Source organism: Cuculus canorus, chromosome 6, assembly GCF_017976375.1.
Source record: "Cuculus canorus isolate bCucCan1 chromosome 6, bCucCan1.pri, whole genome shotgun sequence".
Classification (NCBI taxonomy): Eukaryota; Metazoa; Chordata; class Aves; order Cuculiformes; family Cuculidae; genus Cuculus; species Cuculus canorus.
The window spans coordinates 22,021,041-22,047,276 of record NC_071406.1 but is presented as its reverse complement, the minus strand read 5'-3'; the positions used below and the strand labels follow the sequence as shown (position 1 = coordinate 22,047,276).

Here is a 26,236-nt window from a genome sequence, read left to right as displayed (position 1 = left end):
TGCAATATATGTTGAGGTTAAACTTGAGAACTGCCAGCACCAATGGCAGTTTAGAAACGTCTGACAAAAGAAGGTGCGAATTTATTTATCTGGCTGACTTGGAACAGCAATCAGGACTGGGTGCAAGACCTGAATGGTGAACGTATTTTACATGGACACCTCCAGGCCAGACACCTAAAGCCATTTAGACATTAATTTCAATGAGAGTTTGGTAGCTGAATATCTTTTGTGCTTCACAGAGCCCAAATTCCCTTCAACTGTTACTGAACCATGACATTCTCATGAGTCTCAAGGGCTGTACAACTAAGCAAGCTGCACCTAATCCAGAAAAATACATTTTTTTTGGAGGGATACAAGGAATTCCAGGAAAAGTTTAATGTAAAAAGAGAAGAAAACCATTCCTGGCTAACTGTATATAAAAGTGACGAAAAACGTTTAAAGAGGCTGTGTGCCTCCAAATAAGTCTAGATGAAAGCTCTAGATCACTAAAAGGGAAAAATAACATCAATTTACATTGTAAATAATTATAATTTCGGATGTCAAAGAAAAATAATGACAGACAGCTTATTAGTTCTTGCTTTTAACCATCAGTGCAGACTAGAGAAGAAATGATCATGCTATCATTAATAGCTCTGAAGAGATCATAAGACACACATCCCCTTAAGACTTGAGAGAGAGAAAGAGCTGTGTGCCCATGAAGGGAATAATAAACTAGGAAACTCACTGCCCCAGTGAGCAACTGCCCTAATCAGCAGTGAGAATGCAGGTGGCTACACCCGAACAAAATCCTATAATAACGCACCAGAACATGCAGAAGATATTACTCAACCTAAATCAACCAAAGTTAGCATTGAAGTTAACATAAATCAATGTAGAGGACATTATTCAATCTAAATCAGCTGAAGTCAGCATGGAAGTTAACATAACTCAGTGTTATGAGCATACACAGAGAAAACAATACCATTTCTGGAAAGTTCACAGTTTTGTTTTTTTTTAAAAAAAACCCCACACCTTCTTAATGGAATAACAGTGCCTATTTACAGTCAAGTCAGCCATTGATTTCCTCAGTGAACTCTTAAAAAGTGTAACAGAGCCTGCATTTATATGCTATATAGGAAGCATATAAAATAATAGAAATAAGAACTGGAAGAAAAACTGAGACTTTCCTATGCCCATGCCAAAGCTGGAGAGATCTTATATCTCAGTCTCTGAAATTTGCTAATCAAAGGGATGAATCCAGTAAATGTAGCCACCTCTCCTAGAACACTACTGGAAAGGCAGTCTACAACAAGAGCTAAAGACAACAGACCAGCTTTGCCTCTCATATCCAAGGAAGTGTCAAGCGGAACATTTTTCTGGTTTGAGTCCATTGGTAAGGAAGGTTAAAATACCCTTCCATTACAAAGAGGAGGGTACCACTATTACAGTTTAGAGCGTTCATAGGTTTTCTTGTCAGTGATTTGTCCATCTGCCTTTTTACAGCTCTTTTCTGTATCGCATTGCTTGTCTGCACGGAGCTTTACAGACAGAAAAAGGTAACTTTCTACTTCTGAGAATTTAATAACTTTTACTGCAGTCAATTCTGAAATGCGGAGCACTTGCAATCCTGGCTGCAATCTACAGTATTCTGGGTACTTCTGTGAAAGTGAAAATATCAGAAACAAGACAGCAATCCAGGACAAACAGCACCACAAATAAATCTAACTTCCTTAACTGGGAGAACACTGAGATGACTGAGCTGGTGGGCGGACTCACTGACCTACAGGTGCTCATCCCAGAAAACAGCTGATTCCCTGAGAGCTGGCTGAATCATGACAACACTTCTTATCAGATCTTATTGTTGGAAAATGATGTCTGTTAGATAATAGACAGCAAACAATTCAACTCACCAGTGCTCTTCACAGCCATAATCAGAAATAGAGCAGCTGCTCATAAGCTGAGGATCTGCCACACAGCCAGTGCTGTTTTTCCATCTTGTGTAGTTTTTACGAACAATATATCCCCTGAAAGCTAAAAAACATAGTTATGAATCACAGAAAAACTCTGCAGAGCCTGAAACACAGAGTGGCACTTGGCTCTGCAGTGTAGAGCTGAATGGCCTCAACTTTTACTGAACCAGTGGACAGAAAGAACACTCACCACCTCACAGGGGTGGCTCCAATGTTTGCAGTGTTTACAACAGCTGGAAATTACACAGGGCCTTACACTTTCACTGTCATAGTTACCACTTGTCACAGACAAGGCAAGGAAAACAGACTTCAAAATAAGAACATGCCTAATTTAAATAGGAATCCAGCTTAGACTATGTTAAAATACATAGTAGAAAATCACTCCCCAAAGACTTTAATCACAATTCCCACTATTTGAGCTAGACAGAATTTTACAGAATCACAAGTTTTACCTGCTTTTACTGTGGGGTAGGGGAGTGGGAAGCCAGGGACACATATATTCCATTAAAACTAGAAAAATTAATAATGTCTTCTCTTATTTTTCAATTAACTGTAATCATAATAAAACATCTGAAATACCACTCATATAAATGATTAGGGAAAAAAATCTCCCAAGATTAGAATTTAAACCATTCGTTAAAAAAAGAGCAGAACAAAACAATCACTAGAAATACTAAATGAAGTAGCAAGCACATAGTGAAATGAAATGGCAAAGAAAAAGGCAATGAACAACATTTTGAAGATATCTACATCCTCTGTTTCCATGGAATGTCTCTGGATTTGTGTAGCCAAATAACTTAATTACTTCTACAATAACCTAATTATTTCTACGGTTTTATCTGACATGAATTTGCTTGCATTCCTGACTCCTGTGAGCAGTTAGTAATAAAGCTCCAGCAAATACCACAGATAGTTGCATACTAGATAGATACATACTGCACTGGGGACAAAAGAGTAAAAAGTATTAAAATGTACACTTCAATCCACAAATTTTTAATTCTATTTCCTGTAGGGTCTATTTCAAGCGCTACTGTAAATTAAAATACCTTGATAAAAGAGGAGAAATGGCTGAATAACAAAGAAAGTAAGTACAGCATCAATGTCGTAGTTGAAGTGTACAATAAGCAGTTGCTGAGAGTTGTGAGGGAAAGGAGCTGTTTATTAGTCTAGCAGTATTGCAACTTAAACGGTGAGACAATACGTATAGGAAAATGGGAGCTCAGATCAGGAAATGTTATGGTTTTGAGGAAAAATAGTTTCCTATCCAGGAAAACCTTTCAGGCACACGAAACATGGGCAAAAATAGTCAATCTGGGGACTAATTATCCAAAGGAGGTGGAGAAGAGCCCTCTCATTGGGGTTCCTAGAGTTTGGGGTTAAATATTACAGTAGGGTGTAGGATAGGCACAGAAATGGGGTCTATGGTAACTGCATGTAGGATCAGAGTCAACATAACACTGTAGATTACAAAGGAGAAGCAGGAGATAGAATAAATAAAGATAATAGAATAAATCAAGAACAGAGAAGTTGGTCAGAAGATTAACAATTTTTCCCTTTATCTCATGCTTCTGATTTTATAAAAATGTGAGAAGTAGGTATTACTTGCTCAAGAGAGAATAAAGACTCCACAGAATTTGCATTATTTCAATCAATTAATACTCAACCATTATGAAATTATGAGATAACTGATTGATTTTCCTTTTCTTCCATTTAACTACTCTTATAAATTTGGCTCCACTTTCATGTTGGTTTTTTTTTTGTGTAATGAAAAGATGGTGGAGGAAAAAAACGGAACTACCTTCACTGCATCTGTTCTTTCCCTTAGGAAAGAAGTGTAACTAATCCCTTCTTCTCTATTTTAATTCCTGTATAGAGTTAATCATGATCTTTTTAGCCACCTACCTCCACAAAAACACATGGTGTGGCACTTACTTGTGCAGCATAAGAAAACGAAAACCATCTGAACAGTTCAAGCTGTGGCATGCAATGCACCGTAACAATCTAAGCATTTCAGTGCTACTGAGGTTTCCAGGGTAAGAAGCAGTAAATATTGCCTTTTAACAAGAGGTTACTAAAATAGATAACCATTCACTTTACAGAAGGCATGACAGAAGTTGGGCCTGCTGAGGTGTTGTACAGAGCTCATGTATCGTGAGGCTGAGGAACTTTCTGCCCTTAACAATCAGACTGGAAAAGTCTGCCTGTCTGGCAGAAATGAGGCAAGCATTCACTTGCCCCATGTGATCAGGCTTCCAATCCTTAACTATCCCCTACTGACCAGACAAGGAGCCTACTCTGGTATTGGCAGCAGACAGCTGGCCAGCAGCCACCTCTCTGCAGCTGAAACATGCTGAGTATCCGTCAGTTAATGGACTACTGTAAAGATAAAGAAGCCCTGAAACAAATAAATCAATAACATAAACTTCAGTTTTATTCTTAGTAATTTCTCAACTTTTAGCAATTCTTTGTGTGTGTGTGTGTGTCTATAAAATCAACTCTGATACCTACTGTGATTTTATTTTTTAAAATCCTTTTTCCCAGAGACTTATTAATGTCAGTATAATCATTTTAGTCTTTCCCTCATTCTTTACATATAACCTGTTGTGCTTGATTTAATAAACTTAGTTTTTACCCAGCCTTTTGTTTTTGTATGTATTTTCAAAGTCAACTCCTCTTCAACCTAACCTTTCTGGTTTCTAACATTCTCCCAGAATACTTTGATTCTGACAGGTAAATAGCTAAATTTTTCCTACTTTCCCTTTGACTCATGGGATTACTAAGGAGCAGGATAAACAAAGTTGTCTCTCTCTCAAAAGCTTCATCAAGCATTAGTAGGACTCCATCTTCTCAAATTTTATTAACTGGATCTATAATATTTCAAAAGAAATGTATGCAGAGAATTCTGCAGGGGGAGTCTGAGGGGCTGGGAAGCTGCTCCATCACAGCAATTTGCATTACTGACTGGTGCTGGTTTTGACACTAAGCACTTGGCTCAAAGAGTGTGAAATTAGCAGACTCATGTTGCTACTGCTCCATGAACAATCACTGCACCACTGAAGAAGAATGATTACCAGCTGTCACCTCATTTTCGCCTTATCCAGTCTATACTCCTAGCTTTCTAGCAACAGTATCTTTAATCCTGATCTTTATATAGCCAAAGATGACAGGATCCCAAAAGAAACATATGAAATGAACTTAATTTTAGCACTTCTATTAGTAAAACGGAATTAAATGTTTTACGTGCTACAATTTAGGACATGGATTTTTACTTCTTACACTGATCAATTCTCACAGAAAGCAAGTTTTCCGTCAGCTCCAGCACCTAGCAAACCAAGAATATATTTACCTCATAGGGTCAGAAACTTGTCCTGCAGCTGAAAACCTTTATTTTAAAGTCTAAGTATTAATTACACACAATGTCGTGTGATTCCAGATAGGAAATGTCCAGGCATTTTTCCCTGATTCCCATAGGAAATATATAGTTACAGAGAAAATTGTGAAGCACAATGTAGAATGATCAAAGCCAAACAATCACAGGTTTATTAAAAAAATATAAAGAAAGGAGTTGAAGTAGTGTTTTAAACAGCAGAAGGATTCACTCTCAGTCATAAAAAAATCTTGTTTAGCAGACATTTTCTACACAAACACATTTTTAAACTATAATATCACTTAAAATAACACATAACAGCAACTTGGAAATGAAAGCTCATGCTTGCTGAAGAGATGTCACAGTAGTTTGTAATCAGAAGTTGATTTGCTATGAACAGCATATCACTTTCTTAATTTATCTAGTTAAAAGAGCATTCTGCAGCTTAACTAACAACATCTCAGAGGATTTGGAGCTCACAAATCTGATTCTTCACTCCATGCCAAATTAATTCTAATGAACAGTAGAAGAGATGCAGAGTCACATCCTCTGTTGGGTCCCATGAATACCACCCATCTTTCACCTCTCACTCTGTATCGATATTGGGTGGTACCTGTTTAATAGCAGAAAAAAACCCCCAACACTTGTCTTAAGTTCTCCAGCAGAGCATCACAAGAAAGCAAGTCATGAGTTCTCATGTACAAGCAGTAACTACCAGTAACAAGCTGTGACTATTAGGAAGACTCACCAAGGCTGCCATCAGGACTGGTGTCACTGATGAACATCACCTCTTGGATATACAATTTTTAATTACCCTGCATTACAGTCTCTGATCTCGAAACTTGGTCAAAGGAAAAAAACAAAGTGATGATGACTGAGAAACTGTTTGTCAATATCTGCAAGGAATTGATTTTCCAATGTATTGTTGAACACTGTATGTTGTTGTCCCTTCCTGATTTTATTAAGGACATGAAATTCAGTAAGAAGGGTCTCCTTTTCATGTCCTCAAAACCAGGAAAGAAAACCAAAAAGAAATGCAGACATTCATATTGACGGAGCTCATCTCAGAGATGGGGGTAGGATATAGGACCTCATACTTCAAAACCATAAGGCCTTCTCACTTTTCCTAATACATTTCCTGCACACGAGCAGCAGGCTTTTAATGCTTACTAGAGAGAGATACTAAAAGTGAATAACGGAATGCCCTAAGCTCGTACAGAACATAAAAAGATGGAAAAGTAAAGTTAACCAAAGCTGTGCAGCCTGTACAAACCAGTCTGGTTTACCCTGAATGTGAAACAAGGCAATGCAATGAGTCAGTTCAGTTGCCACTAGAAGAAGCAGGTATTTCTTCAATGGCTCTTACAGTGGCAATGTAGTTTAAAGGAAGGAAACTAATGATATTAAAAAAAGAGCAAAACTGGATCTGCTACTTAGTGGTTGTTATTTTGGGGATTTTTTTTTTAAATATATTTTTAGATATATTAATAAAGTGCTTAGAAATTTTTTGAACATCTACTCATGTAAATCTTAGATCTACATAACAGTATTAGTTGAATACATGTACATACAGATATACATAGTGATATAAATCGATGGAGAAACAGAAGGTTTTCAAGAAATACTTCCTTATCTGCTACTGAAGCTAACATTAAATCTTTGCCATGAAAAATCCCAAAGTTAATGCTTTTTTAAAAAGCTTACATTTCTTGTAAATGTAAAATAGTAAATTACAGCTGTTCTCAGGCCCTCTTTTTTTTTTATTATAATAGAATAATTTTGCCAGAAGCACATGTTAGAAATCTGTAAATAGTGAGCATCACTGCATGGGCAGAAGTTAGAGAAAGAAAGCAATTTAGAAAGTGATGTTTCATCTGTTTTCCTTCTGAACATCCACCACTTTTTACATTAAAAAAAAAAAAAAGAGCCCTGAACTTGAATTCTTGATAAAGAATTTTCCAATACAACGTGACATATGGTGAGTGTGTGAGCACGTGTTGGAGGAGGAGATGGTGGCTCAATGGATTAGTCATTTGCCTTTCACCTCTGGAAGCATAGTTAAACTCAGTTCTGACCAGAGCTGCACAGTATATTCCAGATGGCTAAAGTGGGCCTAATTAAAATGAATTCAGTGATGTCACCTCGGATCTAAGTGAATCGCATGCACCACTCATTTGGCATTTTGGCAATGTCAGTTCACAAATGAAATAACCAGATTAAAATCCTCCCTTAAGTCTTTTGGGACAACAGTCACACTGCAGGGAAATACATGCTATCACAACTAGAAAAAGTACTTTTATAATTGTATAATCAGTTGTTTCATATTCTAATTAATGCATTATTCTAATACAAAGAAATGTTAAATGAGACTTGTATGTAAGGAAAATCAGTGCAGCAACATTTCAGTCAGATGATTCAGTGGATATATACTGATTTAAACCAGTTGTGAATCTGGCAACATAATTTAAAAATAATTCTTTGTTTTAATAAAATATTTTTCCTTTTCTCTAGATGAAATCAAAACAATACAAATCCCTGTTACAAAGAAATATTCAGAAGTGCAAACTATTGTTAATTCAAACACTTTACACAAAATCATTCTTTACTATTTGTCTCTAAGTTAAAAATTAGCATTTTCTAATCTTCACCATTTGGGAAAGTGTGACTGGTAGAAGTAGGAAAGACCTTCTGTACCCTGTGTACCGTTTTAGCCAAGAGTCTAATAACATTGCATATTCTGAGAACCTGTAATGTAGATATGCTTTTTCTTCCCTACCTGATTTAAATTCACAAATATTTTGTTTCCTAGTAAGGGTGTCTTCCTCCATCTGAAATAAGGATTTTTTTTCGGTGCATGTAATACTATACACTCAGGAATTGTATCCTCATGTATATTGTGAGGGCTGATTTTTTTCTAAGTTTGTTTTTTCTTCCAACATTTCATCAATGGATAGTGAACTGCTGGGCCCACAGAGATCTCCAGACCACCAGCTCATGTATTTGAAAGGCATCTGTTTATTTTTAAAATGCAAATGTAGCCTACCTCAAAGACTGACTTGCAAGAAATGAACAATCTGAACAAGTCAAGAGGTTTCCAATCAGGACCTGTGTTCCTCCTTTATATCAGGCTATGATCACTTGCTGTCAAAACCACTTAAACAATATCCTGGAATCTGAATGAAGTCCCCCCACAATTAAAACGAGCAGGATAATCCTCCAAGAATTATTCAGGCAAATCATTTTTCACACAGTTTAAAGTAATGATAAGGTCATTTACAAAAGAAATCAGCGCCTTTGAAATGCTGACTTGTAGACAGAGGACTGCCTGGAGGAGGGCCATAGATAACAGTGAAGACTGGCCTCCTAACACTACCCTCGCAGTCTTTGGAACTGATTCTGATGAAGAGAAGGCCCAATAAGGTTAATACCCCTACTTTGATCTCTGTCAAAGCGTACCAGCAAGAATTAATTTACATTTCAGATGAAAAAGGTTGACAGCATGAAAAGGCATCTTGTTTCTGGTATGTGAATGTGCTGTAATAGATCGGGAATTCTGAAAGGAAGTTCTGAGGAAGCTAAAGGGATAAGCCGAGCGGCTGCTTTTATTGGGAAAGAGATGAAAGGAAAACAAATTTCAATATGCGCTGTTCTGTAGAAACATGTAAGCCAAATGCTTCCTAAATTTCAAGGCCTGCTTGAGCTGGGAGGGGGGCAGGGAGGGAGAGGAGAGGGAAGTACATATATTTAAATTATATGGTTTTCTAATGTCTGGATGACAAATGCAAACAGTCTCACTGCCTGCAACGGCTCATTTGAAAAAAATACAAAGGTGATCATACTCCTTTTTACAGAAAAGCTGCCTTGAACTACACACTCACATTATAAGACGTGGAGGGAAGGAAGAGATTTGGAGTTGCTTTTGTCTCCATGTCACTAGGCACTTGGACAGTGTAATGTAAACAACAGAAAGACTGTCAGTGTATTTTAAAACCTGGAAAATGGCCACCATTAGCAAGCATGAGCTTTGATTTGAAACACAATAATTAGCATGTAGAGACGAGAAAATATGCACAAGAAGAATTTTCAAATAAGAAGTCCTAGATACAGGTTTCCAAAGGCAGACAGAAATGTATTGAGGATTATTATTATTATACCCCTTTGAATGCAGATAAGAAGAGCAGACAGCCTAATTAATACAAGGGTGCACCGTGGCAGTCTTAACCCTGAAGTCCTAACATTTATTCACCCAGACTGATCACCAAAACTGTCAAGTGCCAGGGTGCAAAAGCAGGCAGTGTGTGTGCTGGTGGGAAGAGTACTAACAGCATTCGTCCAGCATTCATTCCAGAGGGCTCAATAGCACAGAAGTGACTAAATTCAAGGGTATGTGTACACTCCCAGTGCCTCTGCTCTGCCATGTTCAACACGCCGCCTCAGAGATGGCAGAAAGAAATTGAGCTCTGAATCTCTCCCATGTGTACAAATGGCAGAATAAGTCAGTTGTTTTCTCTAAAGAGCTAATAACAAGCATGGATCTTCTACAGGCCTAAAAAATCTGGTTTGATAAAACTCTAAGGCAGAATGTTCCCTACAGTTTCCAAGTGATCTTGCTGCACACTGGCTTCCTACGGAACCTGAGATAACTCTCATCTTAAGGAACTAATAACAGTGGGACAGTGATGGTCAACCATTTCACTTTCCTTTCTACAGCAAAAGGCTGTCGTAAAAGTCAGGAAATCAAAGTCCTGGTATGGCCAAGAGTAGCACATACTCCAAAAAATAGTTGCAGGGGGTACTTTTGAAGTTCTGCTCTCTGTGCTGTCATGAAAACAACAGAAAATGACAACACGAAGGAGAGGAAGAAAGAAAGAGAGCACTTATGCAGTCCCTCAGTTCTTGTGGTAATGGGAGAAAAAAAATTCTCCTTAACAGTTCTCCATCTAACACAATATTGTGCATTTGACCCTAGAGCTGTTGTTCATGATTCTACACGAAAGTATGCAAGTAAAGCTATGAACTGGTATTTTATGTCAATGATAACCTGCTCCTTTCAGTAACTGAGTGCTATTCTGCTTTCTGCTGAAAGCCACAGCGATGCTTAATTTCAGAGTAGCAAACTTAGATGAAAGAAAACAAAAGTAATTTACTCAAAATGGCTTAACAACAAAGTAAAAGAATACTTAGAACACATCTTTTAAGGACTGACTAGATTATATGATACAGAATAGAGAGGTGACAAAACTTACAGAATTACAGCACAGGAAGCTGGTAAAATAAAGGTGGGACCTTGGTTTATCTGTAAACACATTTGCTACAACTCATTTTTGATCTGCTATAGTCTTTCAGCTGGGGGTTGACAGTGTATTACACTGCATCATGTGGAGGCTGCTTCATATTGGCAGCATCTGAAAACACCACTGAGTTCATAGCACTGGTTCTTAAATTTCTGTGCCATATGGTACCCTGCTCTCTACTAGAGACCTACACAGCCCTATGGGCCTGTTCCTCCAATAATCTCTTTAAAGTTTATTCAAATTGATATTGATACTGCTGCATAGGAGTCTGGCAGAGAGCCAAAAGACTGGCCAAAGCTGGCAAACCCAGCAAGAAGTCAAAATGAAAATTGGCAACTTGACAAGATGAAGGCCTGACACAAAGACACAGAAAAGTATGTCCAGTGCCTCCTATCCAAACTTCTAGTTGTATCAATCCAGTCCTTCATATCCGCTCTACATATAGTTCAACCATACTGATTGTGCTCAGAAGAATCTTGAAAGTATTAACTCAACAGCTTTTAATCAGTATGTTTCCCTCCCAGAGAAGTAGTTAATGAAGCCCCAAATCCTTGATACCTGTCACTGATGCCATTTGATACTGAAGAATGAATGAACAGAAGTACTGTTTTTGATAGCTTTTGTTTGGACTGTATGTATTTATCTTGGCTATAAACACTGACATGTGAAATCACCCACAGCAAAATAGGTGTTGCTAATTGAAATCATGTTTTAATTACCTGCTTGAATATGTATAGCAGCATCAGTTCTTCTGTTCCTTATTTCCTTATACTTCCTGCGAGCTTCATATCCTCTCCAGGCTAAAAATACAAAACCATGTGCTGGAAATTACATTTATTTAAGGAAGTGCTACAGAGTCTAGGGAGTCAGAGATGTGCTGAAACTTTCATCCCTCCTGCCATAAACACTCTAACCCCCCACCCCCAATACCTCTGCACCACCCACCCACACATGCTGAACTCTGGGTTCACGACTGCAGTACTCACATCCCCACAGCTTCAAATACTGCTTCACTTGTCCAAATTTTAATTGTCACCATGTGCTTACTGATGTCCTATTCCAAAAGGCAAAGGTGCATGATCATGTCAGCGCAAATTCCTCACATTTCCCCAAATTCAATATAAGGAACTCTGCTAAATTAATGATAATCAGCCTCTTGGGCCCAGTTCATAATGTATGTTATCTGGAATCCTAATGTAGTTGGAGGTGGGGGGTATGCAACTGCATTTCATTTGTGGACTGCATGCTAGCGAAGACATGGCTAAAATATTCACTTTGTGTTCAGGCACATCCAAGATACTAAAATATTTAAATAAAGAAATTGCTAAATACTAAGATGATGCTTTAGAAGTAAATCAGTAATTTTTGTATCAATTAGCTGGAGAGAAAATCACCTCCAGTTATTTTGATTTCATATTAAACTACTAGGAATGAATAAACAATGTATATGCAATTTAATAACTTGAAATGCAAAGACACTCAAACACACAATGAAACAGGGAATGTAAACATTTACCTGACTGTATGGTAACAGCACTATTTTCTCTTTTCTCTTTGACTTTCTTGTATCTCCTCGCTCCAAGCCATCCCTTGATATAGGCTTGCATGACCACCACCCTCCCTATAACTTCTCGCAAGAACAAATTTAACTGTTCTATATGGTAATACTTTAGAAAAACCTGAAATTAAACAAACAGAAATCAGTATTACATGGAGGCAGCAGCATAACCGCCTATATTCTGCCATTTCATTAGTCTTATGTCAGTCTATTTTAGGGCACTGTTGTTGAAAAAACTGGTAAAATACTGGTTGTTCATACTGCCACAATCTCGTGAATCAAATATTTACTCTGAGTGTGCTTGTGGAATTTCGTTATTCCACTGATTATAATCACCCTACTGCAAAATAAACCATGTATTTACCCCCTATACAAAGTAAATTGGTCAGGCGGATACAATTTTGAAACACAGCCTTTCTTGATAGCTGGAAGATAAATCACAGATTGAATTTGGTTTTAGACATAATACTGTCTAACACCATTCTGCTTCAGGAAACAAATCCTATAGGTGCTTACATACACTTTATCTGGGTCTTGGAAAATTCTCATTGTTTTTCCTTTGTGCACTGTAAAACAACTCAAGGTACTGTATAACTTACTTTTTACAGAAGTTACCTACTCCCTTTTAAACCATGAAAGGTGGCTTTTGACAGAGCCAGAAAGATCTCACCTGAAGCTCCACAAACAGATAATGTATTAACCAGGCTTACAGGGTGAGACAGAGTGTCAAGTTTCAAGTACTTTTCAAATCACTATTAGACATGTTTTCCCCAAAGGATACTGTCCTCGAGGAAATGGTAGCACACTCTACCTTGGTTTTCCCAAGAATCCAGTTGTCTAGTTTAGATTTCTCCAAAATGGCAAGACAATTTTCTCTGCTACCAAGAGGAGTCTCATGTGCTTTGAATGCAAGGTAATAATACCTGCAAAACCAAATGACAAAGATAGAATTGATTTGACAATTAATTAGTACTTTTATTGCTCTTCTCTGGCTCAGAGCTGCATCTCTAGAACACATGGACCAACTTCTCCCTTATACACAATCCTCTTCATAAATCATGATACAGCTGCTATGAACCTATACCTGAGCATATACATGACACGGGAAAATAAGCAGTATCATGGTGGTGACAAGAGTCTGCTGCATTCCAGAAGTCCTTAGTCAGTGTAATCATTCATAAAGGTCTTCCACAAACCAGTGCAAATTAGGAAATACCACAGCTGCTCTGAATTCTTTGGCAAACAAGTGAATGAATGACGGGGAGAAGAATAAAAAGTGCTAGAAATCAGAGTAATGGAAAGGAAGGCAAAATAAAAACTTTTACAAGACATGTAATGTAAGTACACCATCTACAGAGCTATATAACATATTTTGGCACAGGTACATCTTGTTGCAAGTCTGCAAGTTCTGTTGAATAAGCTGGTATTCCCTGAGGTGTTCAGTGGACTTCTGTAGATTTCTGAGTGAGACAAGAGAATAGACAAATACTAGCACCAAAGAAAGAGACAAGCACCAGAAGTAAGTTATTCATGACCTGATGTCTGTAGAAAGGCCAAAAAAAAAAGACATTTCAGAGTCTGTCAATATTCTAATTACCGGTATCAGTCATTTTTCACAAAGAAATAAATGGTTTTGGCATTCTTTGGGAAGCATAAATCCGCATGAGGTTCTTGAGCTTGTAACAAGATCACTCCCATGAATGGAACTCAGGAGAGCTTCTGGTTTTCAGTATGCCTGATAGAAAGACTGCGGATTTTCTATTGGTGAAGATAAAGACTAGCACTAGGAAGGTGGGCAGCACAGTGATCTAATGATACTGATTAGTTATTAAAGCTGAAAGGCTGCCACTGTGTGTGAAGAAGATTAGTTTACAGTAAAACCAACTCTCATATCAATATTAAATTACAGACAACAAGATGCTCAGAATGCATGAATATCCACCTGTGTTTCACATTTCCAAAACAGGTCATATATACGCATAACCAAAAAACCTGGCATTGGTCTCACATCAGCAAGGATTTTATCAGTGCTGATGCTTAAACAGAACTAGCAGCTCTTTTAAAGAAAAAACAAGTCAATTACTCCTCATATCAATGTAATAGTCTACTCACAAGGTCTTCTGTGGTTATGATTAGGTGTGCAAGTCATTAGGCATGATATCATTTTTTCTGTTTGACTGGGATAAACCATCAATTGGAATGATTATGATCAATTTGAGCAGCCTTTGGAGCAGGCCCATGCTAAAAAACATTGACTTTTCTTTTGTCTGTGTTATGAAGAACAATTATGTGAAATAACATTACTGTACAAAGAGTTAATGAAAACAGGATGCAAACATTCTTTAACTGAATGGACATTAAGAATGAATGGAGCACTTCCTACCTGTAAAGCCACCATGCACTAATGAAGGCTATTTTATAGTATTTAAGTAGCTCTACTTGTAAAAAATTATGCTAAATAACAGCAAGAACATGTGTCAGTTAGTTTTCAAATTTAAGGTCATTTTAGCACAAGTGCACCGTTAGGTGGGAGCAACTGCCACCTCAGCTCTAATTTATGAACTACCATGTGTTGTCTTGGTCTTTATTAAGTTATACTTCACAGGTGATACTCTATTTATACTATGTTTGAGGGGAATTGGCAGGTTGAGCAAACCATTCTTCTAGTTATTAGCATGGGAAGAGCCATCAGATGTTCTTTAAAACATAAGAAGAATCTGACCAGTGAACCTCAAAGACAGATTTCTCTGTAGCCACACAGAGGCAAGAAAATACCCCACCTCAGGCTGAAGAAAATATGAAGAAGCAATTAGAAAGAATGGAATAGTGGAATATTTTTTTTTAATCAGGAGAATATGATTTTCAAATATTAGCTCCAGTTAATCTCTAGATATTAGCTCCAGCTGTCACAAGAAAGAAAAAAGAACCACTAAAACAGTCAATAAAGATCAAAGGGGAATAAAATGACATCTGAAGGCAGAAGCACTGGAATCAGTCCTGGACCAGACACACATATATTCACTAACAGAAGACATCACCCATTCCAAATAATGATAGGAGATTATGTATTACTGAGTTATTTTTAATACAATGACTTTCTCAATAACATGATATTGCAAATTCTTTAGCCAAGTCTTTCAAAACACTAACGGTTATGACATTTAGTGGGTATGGAGAAACACAATGTATTTAAACACAGAATGTACATTTCCTCCTCTATGTTACTGAACGTAGTGACGCCAGTTTTCAGAAGACAAATGGCATTATGAGTTGCACTAGTAAAACTCAGATTTAAAATACATATATCAGAAACAATTTGTGATAGCATGCAATTTCAACATATACTTGACAGATCCATCAGGGAAATTGCACTAACAGTAAACTGCCATTTGCTTCAAAAGCCAGTTCAGATAGCTGTGTTATTTATATATGTACTTAACTTAAGCAGTTCATTTCCTTAGAAGGAAAGAAGGATTCAAGTGAGTGATAATATCAGTTTTCTTGTTGTTCATACATCTTTTAAGGCGTGTTGTAGTTGAGAATTTTAAAACCACAGAACATTTTTTAGATAGCACTGATGCAGTAAAATAGTGAAGGGTGATCTCACAGGTTTTGAAACTTACTATCTTATCAATGTCATCCTAATTACTGAGAGGTTGACTTCTTATTTGTGACAAATACCTCATTGAAAAGCATTTCTGAGCTATGCAATTTGCATACCTGACTATACCATTTTGCTCAGGACAAAATTCAATATCTTTCAAAGTTAGCACCTCCTCCCTTAGGTTTCTTTCACGATCTGAATGTAGCTGCTTTTGGTACCCCCCAAAAAAAAAATGCAACAAAGCCCATTTTTCTTATCAAATCCTGTTTTAACAAATGTTTTTATAAATTTAAATGTCTCTGTCTTCTATGAAAGCAAGCCATTCCAAATGACAGCAACTTTACAAACCATGGGAATAACCAGTTTCTGTATAAAACATAAAATATAAACATACTGTCTCCCAATATTTTGCAAAAAACTTCCTCTAAATGGTGCTTTTCCAAATGTTTTAATTCATCCAGCCACAGCAGAGAAGACTCCTGTAACTGGTTAAACATGCAGAGATATCAGATTTTTAACATTAGATTTTCCTGTTCCTTTTCAGTTATATCACCAAAAATAATGCCGAGATTACTCATCAGAAATAAGATCTAACAGTATGAATCTTTTTGATTATTTCTCCTCCAGAACTGCTTTTGGAGTTTGTATTCTGCACAATAAAAAGCCTCTAGATTAGTGTTCTGAAGCTTCGATCCAGGTATTTTTTTAAAGCAAACTCTTTGTTTTCTATCTGGTGCTTGTTCTCAAGACTGAATCATGTAAGCACAAACACACAAGTAGTTTGCCTTGATGTGCTCAGGATAACTGTGGAGCAGCACAGAATGTCCCACACAGGGTCATTGAATTATTTTACCCAGCCTAAAATTTTTGTGCAGGAATGGATCATATGGAATATTTTGGAGGAAGGTAAAATGTTTCACCTTAACGTAACTGCTAAAAGTGTGCAAATATTGTACTCAGTGAAATGGGAGAGAAAACATCTGGGAATGCATCAAAACTTTGTACATATTGAACTACAAATGTTCATTTTGATTTATTGATCTAATTTCATCTCTATCATACTTATGTAAATCTATTCTACAGAGATCACAGAGTGACCTCTATTTGCAACATTTCACAGAAGAAACCAAATAATTTCAGAAAAACAGTGCTAGAAATCACGTTTACTTCTAGATGAGACGTAAATTTCACAAATCTAATTTTTTCCATTTCCATATTTGGATTTGTTATTCCAGCAGAAAATTCAGTGTTCTGGAACACTTCAGTGCTCTTCTATGTTAAGCCAATACTTATGTTTCCGTTTTTAAAACTACATTTTAATGTCCTTTATGTGTTGTTTCTTAAACGTGCATCTATTTGTGCAAAAATACATTATTTTCTTCGGTTACACATTCTGTTTGAAAATTTCCTACACACAACACATATTCATCTACATGTTTCCTAAAAGTACTTCACTAATCACATCCTCAGTAGCAGTAAGACTAAGAGAAAAGTAATTTCCCCTCGGAAGAAATGATTTCTCAGAGCTGACGAAACTGTAGAAATATGTATTTCTTAACAAGTGGTTCTTAAACTGCACTACAAATTATCCTCCATTGACATGAACATTATTCCAGATAAAATATACATTAAAATGGGACTAACAGTACTTAGTAGTCATTGGTCATAAAGCAACATTTTTTTAAGTTGAATTTATCCCCAGGTCAACAACTGCAAAGCTAGGACATTCAGAGTTAAGGTTAAATGTTAAAGACATCCAAGCATGCTACGATATGGAAAACTTCAGAATGATGCCATGCATTAACTGTCTGTCTATGGCCAAGGCGTCTTAGTGTTGATAGATTTAGATTAGATAAACTGATTGTAAACAAATGGTTCAATTTCTCTCCCTTCCTGAAAAGGTGAACTGTGGAATTGTTCAATAAATAGCATTGGAACAGCACCACTAACTACTATACCAGTAGCTCTTACTGAAGCTGCTTTCACATTCCAGACTTAAAGGCAGCAATTCTACACAATTCTACATCAATTAACCAAAAAAAAAAAGGTAATTATTAACTCTCATTTTTTTAAAACAAATCTTGTACTAAATATACTGGCCTGAGGTGGAAAATGGACAATGATATGTGACAAGCATAAGGCGTAAAGATGGCAAAATTCCTTTCTATCCAGACCCCCAGCAACAGTAGGGAGATCCCCAACATTCCAAAAGATGGCTGTTCCTTCTCAGCCCTGTAGTTAGAAAGTTTTACAAAATTATGTTTTTAATCACTGAAAGAGCCATTAAATAACTTTCAAATATTCCTAACTTGTATTGGCTGTATCAGATCTCTTTCAGAAACTTTCAGGTCTGAATTCATACAAGTACATTTGACATTATATTGAGAGTATGACTGAACAAATGTGAAAGAAAAATGAAAATTTAAGATGCTCTTGAAATTCAGTAACAGACACCTAATATATACTATAAATAATCAGATAAACATAGAATCACAGAAATACTCTCAGAAAGTCATAATTTGGTCCATTACAAATGTATGATTTACAAGGGGTAATCAGAATTTTCACTCCTAGAGGTTTCTTATCTTCTCCATCCTGCAACTGTTTACCAACGTTCTGTGAATAAAGAGTCTAGAAAGTGCATGTGGAAGGTACAGTAGTTCACCATATTTAAAATGTCCAGGAACATTATACAAATCTGGTGAAATCTTAAAGCCACTGAAACAAATCGCAAACATTTACATGGATAACAGTAAAATAAAAATATGGGGGGTGTTACATTTTGTTTACAGAAATCACTTAAAGACTTTGACACAGTGTAGACTCAGTGTTAAACATGTTTGCATTATAAATGCATCACTTTTAAAGAATGTACTTCTTTTCTCTGTAGCAAACGTGTTGACTTCTAATCTACTTCAGTGCTTCCCTGGTTTTGAATAATAATGAAGTCTATAACCACTGAATTTTGGGGGTTAAATGAAAGCATGTACTGATGTAAGATGTTTAACAGGATTTTGCAATATTTTATCAGATTTTTTTTCTACTTCTGCTCAATGCAGAATGTGACTCATTAAATAAGGCTTCATACAGTCATGAGAAAGGTAACACTGATGGTTTACAGGCTATGTGTGCCAGGTGTACTAACAGTGACTTTATGCAAATTTGCACTGTGAGACTGAAAAAGCAGAACCAGCCTCCCTGGGATCACTGTTACAGTAACAGCACTAACTAAACGTTGCCAGGAGTGGATCCAAGGAACATCATCTGGCTACCGTGGAGTACATAGCATTTATAGGAAAAGTGTATCCTGCATCCTAACGCAGTACAAAGATCTTTAATATAGAACGTAAACAGGCAGAGAAGAAGAAAAAAGACAATCCTTAAATGAAACTTGTAGAGAACTTCTCAAGACACTCCTATGTGCTTATGGGGCACTTCAAGCATGACAGCACTTAGCATTGTTATACTCTAAAGCCCCTTATCTTTCAACCCACGGTACAGTATGTGCCACATTACATAAAAGGTGTATACAGCTGACGGATACGTGGTGAGGACACTCTTGCATACTACATCATGTTATGTGAAGCTCCAGGGGCCTGGGCACCTGGATATAGCAAGGAATGTTGCATCCAGAGGGACTTGCAGTGCAGTGCCCCACTAGAAAGCACACCGCCCTGAGCTGCTGGGCAGTGCGTGGTCACTGTGTGGCCCTGCAAACCAGGCACACTTGGTTGCCTGACCAGGTTAATAACCTGTGTCTGAAACCAGGGATCCCAAGCCTGAGAGAGGGGCTGTGTCTGCAAAGCAAACACATAAGACAGACACATGACGGCAAGGGGTGCAGGACAAGGCTAACAGAGATGAAATGCCTACAACTTGACAGGTCTACAGTGTTTACAGGGGCCATAGATTACATTTTCTTACTTTAAGTAAAAGAATGTATATTTATACACACAAAACAGATGGTTGTACACTTGGCTGAAGAAAAAATGTGTGAATGAGTTACAATTAAGTCCTATCCCCACCATCTGTTTTTTAACCCAATAAACTACCTCCAGGTTTGCAACACTGAAATAATTTATTCTACATGAAAACAGAAGACAGTAAAGAGTAACACTAGACAGAGCTTTATCTTTCGTTTACCTCCCACCTGATAAACCCTGAATGGTTCTGCTCCCTGCCTTTGATTGTTTTGTCCTCATATTTCCTGCTAAGAGTTTACAAAACACCATTATTGAACAGGCAGATAAGAAGCACACCTATTTGTTTAATAACATCAAGGGAGAAAAAGTGCTGGCTCATCTATTTTGTTGTTAAGTTTCTCAAAAGGATCAAAATACCAATTAACTTGCTGGCTTAGAAAAATCTTTGATATCCTCGCATTTACTGACATTTTGAAACTCTTGTTCATACTTGCCTAATGTCTTTTTGATTATGAACAAAGAAGTGCCAATCTGTTTAGCATTTGACCTGTTTTCTTAAACATTTTTGTGTATTCAACTACTTAGTTCCTAAAAAGACTTAACTAGTCGTGGCTGTAAGTTGAAGACAAACGTTTCTTGTTCCATTGAGAGCTTTTTTAAGCATTGCTCACTATATTTTTCAAGAACTAAACAGAATAGAATTTGTTTAAAAATGAAGTATGAATTGAACAAAGGAGCAAGAAAAGACCCTCTCCTGGCTGCTGTTTATATTCTGAATTTAGGGAGTCTTATATGCTGTTGGGCAAATTGCTAAATCTCCTCCCACTTCCCTTGTTTTGTTGACTTTCCTGAAAGAATTACATCAAGTTGGACTTAAGACTTGAGGAGTATCTGACAAGATGTTAAACACAACTTGCCCTTATCTGCAGGAATGGAAAGCTACAGTCAGCACTGCTTTTATTGCTTTCAAGGTTGTACTCAAATTCACTTTTGAAAGAAAATAATCTACTGATAAGAGGAGGCCTGGTTTCCTCTCAATTTACACTAATTTCAGTGCAGTTAATTTTAGTTCAGTTATGTGTAAATTGGATAAAAGTTAAGGTTAATAATCCTGCCTGCAGCCTCTTCAGGAAGATGCAAAGATGTGTTAGTGATCACAAAATCTAATCTCTTTGTTGAATTTGCTTTAGAATGGTGTCTCCTTACTAAAAACAGTCATGTAACACAAAAAGAAGATGGGGGCGATCATGTCCGAAAAATTAATTGCTTTGATGGACAAATGAACATGGTAGTTATCCTTCCTGTGATAAATGTCTCTAGCTTTTCCCTATTACTTATTAATTCATCATATTAATATATTACAAATCAGAACAATTCATAATTTTTCAGTATTAATTGGTTATGCTATGGTTTACTGTTCAACATCTCTCAGTCCAAGTACTACATATTTCAAAGCCCAAATGACTGATTTACATAAGTAAATTTACCCAGTCTCTGGGTAAGGCCTGTAAAACTGTTTATGTCTCTTCTTTCTCAAAAACATTATCAGCTCCTTCCCAACAGAACCATATGAATGACTTATTTTCAGTAGATTGATTAAATCTATATTGTGTGGATGAGCAACCTCCAGTTCATAAATCACTAGATGCTTGATTTAGCCATTCACTACTTGTTCCTACTGCCGAGTAGTTGCTTGCTGACTGGTACTGCTTCTGCTCCATTATTGAATTATCAATCCTATAGACTGGAAAACAGTAAATACTGCACAAAACCATATTTCAAATCTAGAGGTAACCATAATAATCACATAAATGTATTGTTGTCATAAAGACCATAGCATTTCCTGAATCATATATATAACTTTTTGAGATTCAGAATAGTATTAAAGCCAGTAATAGAGTTCAGGTGAACAGAGATCTAGTTATAATTCATGATACCTCCAAAATAAATGGCTGCAAGACTATGAAATTACTAAGAGGACTATTTCTGAATCTCAAGCTTTTGTGTCAGTTCATTCTTAAGCATGTGCACATTCTTCATACGATGGCTGAAGGTAACTGACCTTCTAAATCCTTCTATTAACTGAGCATGACGCATGATTTCCACTTGTGGCCTCTACTGAGGGAACAATGGAGACATGCTTGCTACTGAATACTAAGTGCTCACTGCTGATCTCACACATTGACTTTTCTCCATTAGAGCTCAGATATCTCTTGTAGTCTTTATCTCTGATAGCCAACACTCTCATTAGAGAACCAGACCATACACATACAAACCAATCATTGTAGATATTTCAGTACTTAAACAGAGAATATATTTTATTAAATGAAATTTTAAAACAACCGCCACGTTATAGACATCTTACCTTTTCACAAACTCTTCAAAGAGGATGCGATGAGAATATCCTTTTTGACGTATTTTGACAGTTTCCAGAATTCCAGTGTATCGTAGCTGCAGTAGAACTCTCTCATGAGAAAACACCAGTGCTTCTCGATCATCATTAGGTTTAATGCAGCGGATAAAGTGAGGCTGTCCAACAACCATTTTGGATAAAAGGTCCATGAGGGAATACTAGTGAGGAATATAAAAAAGATGCATACACTTGACAAAATATCTGCAATGCAAATACTTAAGCAGGAGATATGTATTTGTAAACAGCATGTAATCCTTGATGATATTTTAATCTGTAATGTTAATCTGCTTTGACATTTTACTAGTTTTTAAACTTCTGGCTAAAACCCAGAAACTATTGAAAGTTTTCAATCACAAAAAGAAATTATTCTAGTTCTTAATTCTTATACCTTTCTCTTTATCTCTCCCTACATCACATTTCTGTTGTTGAAGAAGGCTCACATGACGAAAAAAATAACTGAAAAATGTTCTAACTATAATTCTGCTGCAGGCACATTTGACCAATCAAATACCCCAACAGAAGAAAAAGCTTTACTGTCAAACACACACAGAAATTCAAAGAAAATCACAGGGAAAGGGTTGCAAGAAATCATCAGTTCAGCTCTCTGCCCAATGAAGAAACTGGATGCATCTGTGTTGTTTCAGGCATATCTCTGTTTAACCTATTCTTCAGAATCACTGAGGATATAGACTGCACAACCACCCTCGACAACCAACATGACAATTCATAATGCTCTTAACATCTAACCTAAATCTTCCTGCTAAAACATAGGCCCACTATTTCTTTTCCTATCCACCCTGGATATGCAAAACTATTTATTCCATTGCATTTTACACTAAAATGAATAAAGCCTGATCCGATCACATATATTTGGTTTTCCAACGATACTTCTGAATGTCGATACTTCTGGTCCATCCTTACCCCATTAACTTGCTGTATGATAAGTATTTATTGCAAATACACTCAGTCTCAAAATCCCATACAATTCTAAGCTGATCGTAGTTAATTTGCCGTAGGTGCATCTTTTTTTATTATTTTTTTTTAAAGTTCACGCACAGCTGATATCTGTGTAGTTCTTCAAAAGAGCAATCTAAATTCATGCTTGTATTATTAGGCAAGCCTGGCTGTGTGCCCTTGCACCCTCCACACTGAGGCAACATCTCAGTAGACATCAGCTTCCCTTATGTCTTTCTTGCAGTATTTTGCACAACAAAGAAAACAGGTATTTCTACACAGCAGGAAGCTTTGACCCACACTGGTGAACTTCCACATTCTGCATGGTACAAGTGCAGTCCAAGGAACAGCTGTTCAAAACTTTTCCACTCTGCAACGACTGTGAGAAAAAAACTTAACCAACAGCCTTCGATTGGCATGTGGTCTTCCTGACTTCTGACCTTCCAGTTCCAACATTCTCAATGACTTTTCCTTACCCGTTTTATTTAAATATACATGCAGAATACATCTTAGCCAAACAGGATTACTACTGGTAAAATGGCAATACATATGATTTAGAACAGTACTTCTAAAAGATGGACAGACCTTAATCTTTAAATGCAGGTACACCTGAGCTTGTGAAAAAATATGAAGGCTTTAATGACAGCTATTTTATTTGCACAAAATCAGGTTTTTGTTCATAAAGAGGTCTGTTCTAGACCTTCAGCATTTTAGATAGAAATAATCTAGACTCCAGATTTTGTTATCAAGGTATACGGTGAAATTATAAAAGGAGAAGTATGAGGAAATGAAAGGAGCAAAAGAAAATTTAAGAATCTACAATATTACCAAAATATTTGTTTACAATTTAACTTTTGTACCCTAAAATAGGAAGCCATAGTTTGTCGCTTCATGTTAGTTGTTTCCTCAGGGTGTCGCATAACCTCCATTGTGTCAACCTAGAAGACAAAACTCAGATGTTAGAACTGTTCCAGAAACACTGCAGATCCACCTCACCTCACCCACAAAAACTGGGTTCAGTTTTTGTTACCCTCATTCCTTGAGGTGTGAGTACTTCAGAGTACTTTATCAGAGGAAGAGAAGGCCAGATTCTAACAGACACAGGACACACACTGATCTCAGAGAGCTTTAAGTGTTCGAATGATTTCACACTTTTGTTATGATAGCATAACACTAAGCCAATGAAGCAGCTGCCAAGACAGACTACTTTATGAACTGATTTCTAAAAAGCGTTCCTCCTATCACTACAATGAACTCCACTGGCTCTTATTTTCCATATATCACGTACGGAATGACCAGGAAGTAAATTAAGCTGCCTCATTTTGCTCATGTATGGATAAAATGTTCTTATTGGATAACAAGAGGCAAAAGAATTATGAAATCTCAGAATGTATAAGTTCCTTTCTGCTGTTAAGGCTACTATTAATTACTTTGAATTGCCATTTTGATGCCAAGAATTTCAGCAATCCTACTCTGCTGAACTGCCATAGCTTCAAATACTGCTTTTTCAGCATTTCAGAAGAGTTATTTTTAGAGGGAATACATGGACAGCAAACACATTGCTCCTTTTTTATTTTAGTTATATTGTCAGTACAGCTGTTCTTATCAAAATGAAACCAGAGTTTATGAATGAGTATAACCATGGTTACCAATCACAAGCAGATTGTTTTGCTGTATTACAGCTCAACAAAATTAAAGAAAATCAAACAGCATCCTGTTTGCATGGAGCATTAACAACATTTTAGCATTCACTTGCTTTGTGGCAGTTTACCATCTGCTCTGACCAGGTGGCATTTGTATAAACCAGATAATGCTGTTGTCAGCACCTGTGATACACTTCCTGGACTTTGCTCCATACGACCATTTCCAGTACTCACTGACTTAAGACCACTCTTCTGAACACTGAAAGTAATAGCTAAAAGATTACAGTTCTCAATAAAGTAACTGTGTTTCTTACCTTCAGGAGATATTTAGGAGACTGCATGCAAAATGTAAAGGAAATGAAGCACTAAATAGTAATAGATTAAGAAAATAGATTTTGTGTTGGGGAAGAAATCAAAAGAAAACTTGTGAAGACAAGATTCAGAACACAGATGGTGCAAAGGCAGACACATTTCCATAAGGCTGACCATAAAAATTTCAGTATGTTTTTGTAATCTGTGATGTTCCTGTTCAGATGCATTAGTACTCATCTCAAACCAGCACGAGGGCAGAAAAGAAGCAGTTTGATTTCAATTTTAAGGATGTTAACAGAAAAGTGTAATGCACCCCAGGTCAAAAGTCTTATCAGCACAGGTAGCATCAAACATCTTAAAAGGTCTCCTGACAAATTAACACCAATGACCTAATCAGAACAGCAGGCATGTACATGGGGAAAGATATGGGAATGTTTCAAAACTGTCTTGGCAAGACAACTGCTTTTTGAGAATTGCTGTCTAGATCTCTAGTCTAGATCAGATAGAAGACAAAAACCTTGTCAGTGAATATTGACAGTAAGTTCAGAATAACTGGTAACATTGAATATTAAAGAATAGACAGTTTAATAAAGAACACCAAAGCAAAAGCAAAAGAAATTAGTTTGAGGACTACCCTGAAGCCAAATTGCCCATGAATTCAAGTTTCTAAACCAGATTCTTGTCTGTCTAGAAAAGCAGAGAACCTTTCTGATATTGGTTTTGTAGGTTCAGCACTAGTGATCTCTCAGTCACATCTGGAACATCTGTTGGCCAATAAAGGATGAGCTTATGTTCTGCCTTTTGGGCAGTAGGAAACTGCAAATCTCTCCTTTTTACAGCTGCTTATTTTCACCAAACCTGTAGAATCTTACAATCTCTGAGACTGCCACTCTGATAAATATGGTTTACTACAGCCCGCTGGGTTCAAAAGGGTTTTGTTTTTGTTTGGGTTTTTCTGTGGGAAAGGGAAGGAGCGCACAGAAAGACAGATGGTCAGAAACACTCACATACGAGATGCAATACACTTTTTCTCAGAAAATTGAGACAAAAACAGTATTGTGAAATTTCTTTTTCTACAGAGAGAATTGTAAATTTAGATCTGTGCAATCTGTAGGGATCAGGCTCAATTTCCAAATATTTTGACAAGAAATAATTGACTTTTCCATGAGAAATATTCAGATAGATCCTGAAGCTAAGGAGATTTTCCTGTAAGAAGTTT

General features: G+C 36.8%; 1 protein-coding gene across 15 annotated transcripts in view; it reads right to left on the bottom strand.

Annotated features, from left to right (window-relative positions):
- Positions 1–26,236, bottom strand: part of MYO3B (myosin IIIB) — a 210,956-nt gene that overhangs the window by 51,027 nt on the left and 133,693 nt on the right. For 11 of the 15 annotated variants that reach the window (XM_054070570.1, XM_054070571.1, XM_054070569.1 and 8 more), the window contains 7 exons: positions 25,020–25,070; positions 23,923–24,000; positions 22,061–22,266; positions 12,980–13,091; positions 12,127–12,289; positions 11,330–11,410; positions 1,890–2,010 (listed from right to left, as the gene is read on the bottom strand). In XM_054070570.1, coding sequence (XP_053926545.1) covers positions 1,890–2,010; positions 11,330–11,410; positions 12,127–12,289; positions 12,980–13,091; positions 22,061–22,266; positions 23,923–24,000; positions 25,020–25,070 — 812 coding nt within the window. The remainder of the gene's footprint in view (positions 1–1,889; positions 2,011–11,329; positions 11,411–12,126; positions 12,290–12,979; positions 13,092–22,060; positions 22,267–23,922; positions 24,001–25,019; positions 25,071–26,236) is intronic. The other 4 variants (XM_054070575.1, XM_054070581.1, XM_054070580.1 and 1 more) reach the window with 2 other exon arrangements.